Below are 9,617 nucleotides of genomic sequence, written 5' to 3' on the forward strand. Positions count from 1 at the left end.
TGGCATGTGTTCTGCTGAATGACGTCCAACATGATTTTAGGATTTTGCTGGAGGACGAAAGTTCCAACTATAATGGGCTCCTGGAGTTCGCTAAATACTTTCAGGAACCTTACGCTGGTCAGCTGATTCATGGTGACACGGAAATTACAAGGAAGTTTTCATACAGGACGCGGAACGTGTATCAGCAAGTGAAAAATGATCTGCAACGAATGAATATATTTTAAAGGGATGACATAATGGGTTTGCTGGGACGCTGATGGACCATCCTCAGCTGTGAATTACCAGGAGCAGCATAAAGTGGCCCTGAATCGAGAGCACCGTGGAACTAGAAGGAAAAACTATACATGTCAGAAGTACCAGCTTGTAAATAACGAGATCGAATCACTTATCCTAAAATCGAAAATCTACATCCTCGTAGATTTACAATATCTGAGGCAAATAGGTAAGGTAAAGATGATTCCCAGTAATCGGTAAAGTTTAACTCATTTCAAAAATACTAAAATACATGGAGGGGAAAAAAAATCTGAATTTCTTTTAGTATAGATCTTAAAAAATCTAGCACGAAAGTTCATTGATAACCTACGCAATGATATACTTTTGTTTTAATATTAATGCCCCTTCCTATATCAAGCCTGTCGACAACGAAACGCACTGGCTTATTGATAACGTGCCAAGACATTATATCCGCTCGCGGGCCGGCAGCTTTGTCAAACGAAGGGCGACAACATGGTCTCCTCTACATTATGGTCCTATGTCACAGTGTCCTAGAACACCACACACACACAAATATATATATATATATATATAAATATAAATATAGTATATAATTATATATATATACACACATGTATGTATAATATACAATATATATATATATTATAAACATATACATATAACATATGTTACACATACACACACAAAAAAAACATATATTTATAATATTTATTTATTTATACATATATATATATATATATATATATATATATATATATATATTTGCACATACATATGTGTATATATGTGTATGTATTATATATATATATATAAATATATATATATATATATATATATATATATATATATGCACGCACGCACGCACGCACACACACATACACATAAACAGATGAATATGTATACAAATAAATACGTATTTACTCACATACAAGTACATGTATATAATAATATTTATGTGTTTGTAATAACAGCAAAATCTGCAATACCAATACCATATTTATAACTTACTTCAAAGCAAATTACTTTAACTGAAATAATCTCCTCGTGAAACTTTGACTTGGGCATTGAATAATAGAACAAATAACTTTTACAAAAATGCTCATTTATTTGCATAGAATACTAAAATAATTCATAACCAAAAAGGTAAGAATTTTCAATTACATAATTCCTCATGTCCTTCTTATACACACTGTATTTTTTGTAAAACTCAATCTGGCACATGTAATTGAATTTTCTTTGGCTTAACTCCCCCTCACGAAAAATAACATCTAAATCAACAACAGTAACAATAAACACAAGAACAATATTAGCAATACATGAAAAAAGAAATTAAGAAACACTTCCACCTCTGCCTCAGTGATGATTCACTTACAAAACATTTATCATTCTCAAACGACTGTAGTTTAAAAAGGACAGACAGGTAATAGTTTACGGGCAACGGAATGCATGGTTTTAATGATAAACACAACAGTAGTTTGTAGTAAGATCCACACGTTAAATGCGAATGCGGGGGGGGGGGGGGGGGCATGCAGGTCAATGGCACAGGCATCAGTCACATGGTTACAAGAGTTTAGAGGAAACTGCAGTCGACATTGTTATGCAATTATCGCGACATCTGTGTACGAAGGTGACATTCTGACTAAATACACTGCTCTTTTCTATTGTATATTTCCAGTAAATACGAAAGTTGTACTTGTTTCAAAAATACAAAAATCCATGGAGAAAAAAAAGGTAAAAAATAAATTGAATTGATGGTTGCTTAAATTTGAGACCGGTGAGATTTGAGAGTTTAACATTTTGCCTTTTGCACCAAAGTCTCAAAGATATCATTCCCATTTAAGCAAGATAACAGAAGAAAAAATGTAAAATATTATGGCATAGCAAAGTAACTTTTTGCTGTAGAAAGATTATTCTTTACCCTATGATTAAATTAACAGACTATTTGTAATATCTTCTGAAATTCTTTTGTCCTTCGATACAAAATAGGCATCAGATATACCACTGTCTCTTCATGCACACATAAACTCTTTCATATTTCCTTATTCGACTGTCATGTTTATGTATTTTTTGGATACATTTATCTTCTCTCATAATTTATCATTCAGCAACTTTTATAAAATACAACTAAATTTAAAATATATATATATACACAAAAAGGATGAATGATCAAAGTACAATGCAAAATTGAAAATATCCTTTGAGAGATGTTCAAAATATATAAATATCAAGATCGAATTCCTGATAAAATGCTCAAAATACATTGTCAATTCAGAGTATAATCCCACAGTTACACATAAATTATTTTTTGCACGGCAGGATTCTTAAAATACTGAATACACTGCCACAACAACAAAGTTACTAGATATGAGTCAGAGTAAATTAAACATAACAATATCTCTGCATGATAATAAAAATACAATGGATAGGAAAACACAACGGAAATAGTGTTCACTTACCGGGTATAATGTGTAAAAATATGATACTTTTTATCCTATAGTATTTATCACTCAAACACCTGGTAACCTGATTTGAAGTTCTGGTGTTTCTTTCAGTGCAACATATATTTCAAACAGTTTCCAAGCCCATTATCTCTCGAGGCAATGTAAATCACTTCATCTCTCTCCGTAGATCCACTCAGACGCACAGTAATATCATGTGACTAGTATTACAATACGTTACTTCATATGCCATCACCCTTTAACGAGAATATCTGTTATGCTAAAAAGCTAACACTTTTCATTAAATAAATACTGACATTACCCTCATTTACTACTGCACTGAGACTTTTTATCTGAGAAATAAAATTGGTCTGACTCTTCACAATGCTCCCATACTTAAAAATAATAATAAGAAAGAAATATGTACAAAAGGAAGACTGAAGTAGACAGGACAATCTATTCTTCCATGGAGCTCATCGGTATCATTTCAAGGTTCGAAACAGTCGATATTTTCCGAGGTGCGGAGGCTGCCTCTGAAGACAAGCTTTGATCAGTCAATCTATTACCCTTACTATTGGCATTTGAAGCTGGAAGGACAGCATTAGAAGCCGTGGAAAGCTTGCGTGGGAGAGAAGTCACCGAGGTTTTCCTGGAGGCTTCAGAAGCTGCTACACTGAGGTCCGTAAAGCGCTTAGCCTGGGTTGTCTTCTCGGACAGTCGAGCGCTCCTGATGGTGCCCACTTTGCTCCGTACTGTTGTGTAGCGAGTTTTCCAGGAATGCTTGATCTGTTTGGGTAATTCGCGCGGGTGAGACAGTTCTATTACAGCACTAGCCTTCTTATGCATCAATTTAAAAACACTACAAATAATAATTATTAATAAAATAATATATCAAAGATGATAATGATAATTTCACATATCTTGAATATTTATCCAGATACTTTTAAAAACATATTTAAATTACAATCATATATCAATATCAATGGCTAGATCTACAAATACAGATTTTTTCAGTGATAATTGGGAAAATACAGACAATAATTTATATTTATTTTCAAATATTCGTTATGCAAATGATTCTTATATCCCCCACTAACCTTTTTAATATTGTCCTTGTTGCAAACGGCCACACCGAAGATGAACACACCCTGAAGACTGTTCAATATATCCGTAAGAACCCTGAAAGAAAAAGCAATTTACGATTCACTGATTATGGGAAAAAACGACGTCCGTTGACAGGGGGAATATTTCCTGGAGGCGACGGGTTTATAGAAAACTCTTTAAGATAAAATGATGAAGGTGATAATAGTAAGTAAAAGAGGTGATGGTGTTTATATAGCAGCACTTCGATGATGATGGTGAAGATAGAAAAAAAAGCTGATTAAGAATAATAGTAATAAGCTGCAGAAGAAGAATGAAAACAGTAACTGTAATAGTAATAATAATAATAGTGATGATGATAATAATAATAATAATAATAACAATAATAATAATAATGACAGCAACAATAGTAATAGTAAGAGTAGCATTATTATTATCATTATTTTTATTATCACCATTATTATTATTATTATTATTATTATTATTATTACCATTATTATTATTATCATTATCATTATTATTATTATCATTATTATTATTATTATTACTGCCTTTGCAATGATACCCCTCTTCCAGAGGTGTCCCTTCAAAGGCAGGTGTGGTCGCCTAACAGCACCAGGCCCTATTGTAGGGGCTTGCAGTTAGATGACATTCTGTGTACTAGTTTATTTATCCTGTCATTATAATGTTATGTTTTATATGTTTGTTGTACTTCATTTGAGTTAATTGTGTGAAATATCAGGTTAATAATATATATGACTACGTGGCCACGGGTGTTACATTTCACAATGTTTTGTTTCAGTTTCACGTACGAGGACTGACATGGAAGATATGGATGAACATTTAAAAATTGTACTTGATCAGTTATGGAAAATAAAGGAAGAAGCAACAAGGAATGCTTGTTTTTTCTCCAGAATCCACTGAAGTAGTCATTCAGTAAACAAATTCCAACAAAAATGGCGAGGCAGTAGCGTCAATGGTAATGATTGCGGAATATGGAATAGCTTAAAATCTTATAACTACAGATAAAGTACAGTGCTCCTTCCCCTGACACCCAAGTACTATTATTTTTTTTCTTTATTCAATAACTGGTTTTTTTCTTCTTCTTCTTTTGCTTAATGGGAACCCCAGATTTGCATGTGAGGTTGCTGACACAAGACCAAAATTTGACAACTTATTTCACCAATTACTTACCAGTCAACCGGAGGGAACACGGGAGGACTCGCCAAAGAAGGACCTTACCGGAAAAGGCGTTCGACGGGGCGAAGCAGGTGGCGTTAAGCTGAACAAAGCGAAGAAGGTTACCATGATCCCTCGATCGTGGTTTTTTTTGCCGGGGTGACTTAAAGAGATTGTTTTAAAGAGATACACCGGACCCGCCCCCCGGCAAATTCGGCCTCGACGCTTACGCGATACCGCGCTTCGGAGTCCAGCCCTTGTTGCTGCCGCGATGCTCATTGCTGACTTGCAATTAGCTTCGTGCCCTGTAGCCTACTCTTTCCTTTATGGAATTTTCGGCATCAGGATAACTCTCTGTGCACCTTCTGGTGAACTGGACCCCATCTTCGAGCTCGTGCTCGGACGTGGGCAGACCTTTACCTCCTGCAGGGGAGGGTGTGTCTGGGGGGCCTTAGCGTGCCTGCCTTATGGTGCACAGAGAGTTGCCAATTCTTTTACTAGGGACTGGTATGGCAGACCATCTGATGACTGCCACTCTAGATATTTCGTTTAGGAATGATAGGCAGGTAGGAGCCTCTCCCTTTGTCAGGCCCTCAGCCTGGTTCTGTCGAAATTGCTGCTGCTAGACAAAACCGAACTCACGTCCCGCCACTGTAACAGCCTAGGAAGTTAACTTCTCCCCCTCACTGTGGTGAATCAGCCTTTGGGTGGCTGTTTCTGAGGGTTGAAGAAACTTCCTTGAAAGGCGCTGGACTCCTCTTCCATCACTGAGGTGAAACAACTTTTGGGTGGCTGTTTCAGAGGGAAGAGGAATTCACAAAGACACAGGTTCTTTCCACCCTCACTAAGGTGAAACAACCTTTGGGTGGTTGCTTCAGAGGGATGAAAGGAACCAGCTGGCAAAAGGACAAGACCCCCCTTCCCTCACTGAGGTGAAACAGCCTTTGGATGGCTGCTTCAGAGGAAAGGGGGAAACACTTTGAAAAGACACAGGTCCTTTCCTTCCTCACTGAGGTGAAACAACCTTTGGGTGGTTGCTTCAGAGGGATGAAAGGAACTGCTTGGCAAAAGTGCAAAACCTCCCTTCCCTCACTGAGGTGAAATAGCCTTAGGGTGGCTGTTTCAGAGGGAAGGGGGAACTACTTTGAAAAGACACAGGTCCTTTCCTTCCTCACTGAGGTGAAACAACCTTTGGGTGGTTGCTTCAGGGGAATGAAAGGAACTGCCTGGCAAGAATGCAAAACCTCCCTTCCCTCACTGAGGTGAAACAGCCTTTGGGAGGCTGTTTCAGAGGGAAGAGAGATCCACTTTGAAAAAGTACAGGTTCTCTCCTTCCTCACTGTGGTGAAACAACCTTTGGGTGGTTGTTTCAGAGGAATAAGAGGAACCTGAGAAAAGTGTAAGAGCTCCCTCCCTCACTGAAGTGAAGCAACCTTTGGGTGGCTGCTTCAGAGGGCTGAGCAAAAGGGCTCCAAACAATGATGTCTCGTAGGTGGAAGGGCATCCCATCTGGTCTCTCCCCAGAGGTTTGCACCTACCCACGCGTTTGCCGTGCGTGGCAGCCTTGTGCACTGTGGAGACGGGAGTCCTGGAGGTTGAGCGATGCTGTGAACGAGTACGCCCTGCGGCTAGCAACACGCCTCTTTGGTCCTCTATTCCAGCAAGACAGGTGGCCTGATCCCGGCCTGGTCACGGTCAATCGTCTGGTCCCCCAGGGAGGCTCGGGTCAAGCAGTCATGCCGCCATTGGCACTCACAATGGTCCGTGAGCACCGTCACAATGGCTATTGGCTGCGTATATCCTCTCATCACTCCTATTGCTGTTAGACACTGGTTCTGACACTCAGCTTCCCCTTGTTGGACTCCGTGGTGGGTGGGGGCGTGAGAGGATGAAGCACTGACCACTATATGGAAAAAATTAACAAACACCCCCCACAGACTGATAAAAATGTTGACGAACCGTGCAAGGCCCAGACCACGGCAATCACCATGAAGCCATATGTACCTTATGGTGGCAAAAGAAAACCCCATGCACAGGATGACACTGTGGACAAGACCGAAGCCAATGGGTCTGTCCACCGAACAGTCAAACATCTTGACTCGCAAGCTGGCCTCTCTAGGCTAACAGCTAAGCCAAGGAGGCCCCTGAGTTTTCAGATGGCCTCCCCGATTGAGAGGGGAGAGCAGGCTGAACCAGCCGCATCAGCTGCTGCCCCCACAAACAAGCCCAAAAGCAGAAAGGGCGGGCCGAAGCGTCCGAGGCCGGAGACCGACTCTGATGAAGAGTCAGGACCCCCGAAACGCTTCACCCAGTTTAAAGTGCCAGCTAAACCCGAAGGCTTCGACAATGCCTACCAATTGGTCAGGGCATTGGAGTTGCAACGGAAAATCCGGCTGTCGATCCGGGTCGCCCGAGATCAGGGCATGATCATAATGCCCAAAGATCAAGCTACCCTGAATTTCCTCTGGGAAACGAAGGAGCCACCAGATGGTAGGAAAATGAATCTTTCCCCACTAAGTCCAGAGGATAAGAGAACCAAAATGATGCTACTTGGCTTCTCAGTCTCGTACGATGTGGAGCTGTTCGCTTCACACCCACAGGTCGTGCAGGCTTCCAGAATGTAGAAGGGGAAGACTCCAACCAGGCAAGTCCTGGTGACCATGAAAAGTGCCCCAACCACTAGACTTGATCTGGGTAACTGGGGCACCTACAACCTTCGAACGTACGAGCCAGAACCACTTCGGTGTTTCAAGTGCCAGAAATACGGTCACCACCAGGCTAACTGTACAGCCAAGCCTAAATGTGGGGTCTGTAGCAAGGCACACAACACAGAGGTATGCCTTAAGGCATACAAAGGGGAAAAGAGGGACACAACAGCCAAATGTCCCAACTGTACCAAGAAGCATCACGCCTGAAGCCTGACTTGCTCTATCAGGAAAGAGGCGGCCCTCAGGCGACAAGAGGTTGCTCAAAAGCGACCAGACTTTGTTCCTGCCCCACCGGGCACCCACGTCTGGGGAAAGAACAAAAGCGAAAAGGCCTCCAAACCTCCTAAGAGGAAGGAAGCCGCCGCCCAGCCGACACCGGATGTCTCCAACAAAAAGGAGTTTCTGACAATGCCAAAGGTGCAGAAAAAGAAACTAAAGAAAAAAGGTTCTAAGAGCACCACAAAAAACCTACTCAACAGATGATCATCTCCTCTTTGACGAGGACGATATGACTCTCCTGTTGACTGCTGTTGTCTCAGCAGTAGCAACTGCCCTGGGGAGGTCGAGTGAGGAGGCTGAGAAGACAGTTTCGGTCGCCATGACGGCAATGACCCAGACTGTCGCAGCCCTAAAGGGAAGAAAGCTGGATAGAGCAAAGCCAGCCCCACCCTCACCCAAGGACGAGACTCACCACTCCAAACCAGGCCATGCCTTCACAGGCAGAGCCAAAACAGGCTGAATCTGTGCAGCCAGAGCCAGATCACACTGACCTTGCCCAGGCAAGGCCAGCCAAGAAAAAGCATGAGAGAAAAGCCAAATCAACCAAAGTCAGAGCTACCAAAGGCTCTCCACCTCCCAGTGGACCCAAGGATAGCCTGACAACAGACGAGGAGCCCTCAACCAGCGAGGACCTCGCAATGGAGTTGTCAGACTCCGACGATGTCTCTGATGTAACTATCACTGAGTAACATCATGACACACCATTTAAGCATCCTACAGTGGAACATCAATAGCTTCTCTGCAAAGAACGCCTTTCTTCAAGCAGTAGTGCGATCAAGGAACATTGACATTGTCATGCTCCAGGAGACATTAACAGTGGACACTCTTTGCTTCTCAGGGTATCATGTCTTCACACTGCCAGGAACACCTGGCAAGAGAGGCTTGATCCCCCTTGTGAGAGCAACAATCCCCTGCTCCGCAATAGCCGATGCATCGCACTGTGGAGACGATGTTGAATCCCTTGCCGTCGAGGTTCACCTGGCCGGGGGGGGGCCTCAAACTGTACAACATGTACAGCCGGCCAGGCTGTAGAAGCTTAGACATCAGCCAGGTCTGTGCTTCTGCTGCACACGACCAAGTGATCATAGGGGGAGACTTTAATGCACACCACCCAATCCTGGCTCCCTGCCGGGCACCGGATGCGGCCGGCTATCACATAGCCGACGTGCTAGAGACATTCCCTGAGATCGCTCTCCTCAACACCCAAGAGCCAACGCATGTCAGAGGAGGGGTCCTAGACCTCACCCTTTCCACTGCCACTCTGGTGGGGAGGATTTGCTGGCGTGTTGATGAGACCGTCACAAGTGACCATTACGGCACTATAACTACCCTCATGGATGCTGGCCCAGCCGAAATCCTAAGACCGAATCCAAGATGGAAAACAGACAAGGCCAACTGGCAGGCGTTTCAAAACGCCTTGGCCCTCTGTCTGAGATGCAATGATCCCCCAAAAAGCGAAAATGTGGAAGTGCTCGAAGCTAGCCTGCTAAACGCCATTAATGAAGCAGCCTCACAGACCATACCCAAAACTCGGCCTGGGTCCAGGAATCACAAAGACGCCTGGTACTTCAACGACGAGATCAGGGAGGTCAACCATAGGGTGAACATGTGCCGAAAATTATTCTGAAGGCAAAGAACATCTTGTACGCAGCCAGAATAAAGCCCAGCGTTGTCTGGA

At 42.4% G+C, this 9,617-nt stretch overlaps 1 protein-coding gene across 4 annotated transcripts in view; it reads right to left on the minus strand.

Annotated features, from left to right (window-relative positions):
• Positions 1 to 1,315: 1,315 nt before the first annotated feature.
• The window catches only part of LOC125047047 (probable G-protein coupled receptor Mth-like 3), a 29,508-nt gene continuing 21,206 nt past the window's right edge, over positions 1,316 to 9,617 (minus strand). For 3 of the 4 annotated variants that reach the window (XM_047645092.1, XM_047645090.1, XM_047645091.1), the window contains exons 7-8: positions 3,770 to 3,851; positions 1,316 to 3,458 (exon numbers count right to left, since the gene is read on the minus strand). In XM_047645092.1, the coding sequence (XP_047501048.1) occupies positions 3,129 to 3,458; positions 3,770 to 3,851 (412 nt within the window). In that variant the 3' untranslated portion in view covers positions 1,316 to 3,128. Of the gene's footprint in view, positions 3,459 to 3,769; positions 3,852 to 9,617 lie in introns of those variants that run through there. The other variant, XM_047645093.1, reaches the window with a different exon arrangement.

Source organism: Penaeus chinensis, chromosome 40 (assembly GCF_019202785.1).
Source record: "Penaeus chinensis breed Huanghai No. 1 chromosome 40, ASM1920278v2, whole genome shotgun sequence".
In the NCBI taxonomy this organism is placed as follows: Eukaryota; Metazoa; Arthropoda; class Malacostraca; order Decapoda; family Penaeidae; genus Penaeus; species Penaeus chinensis.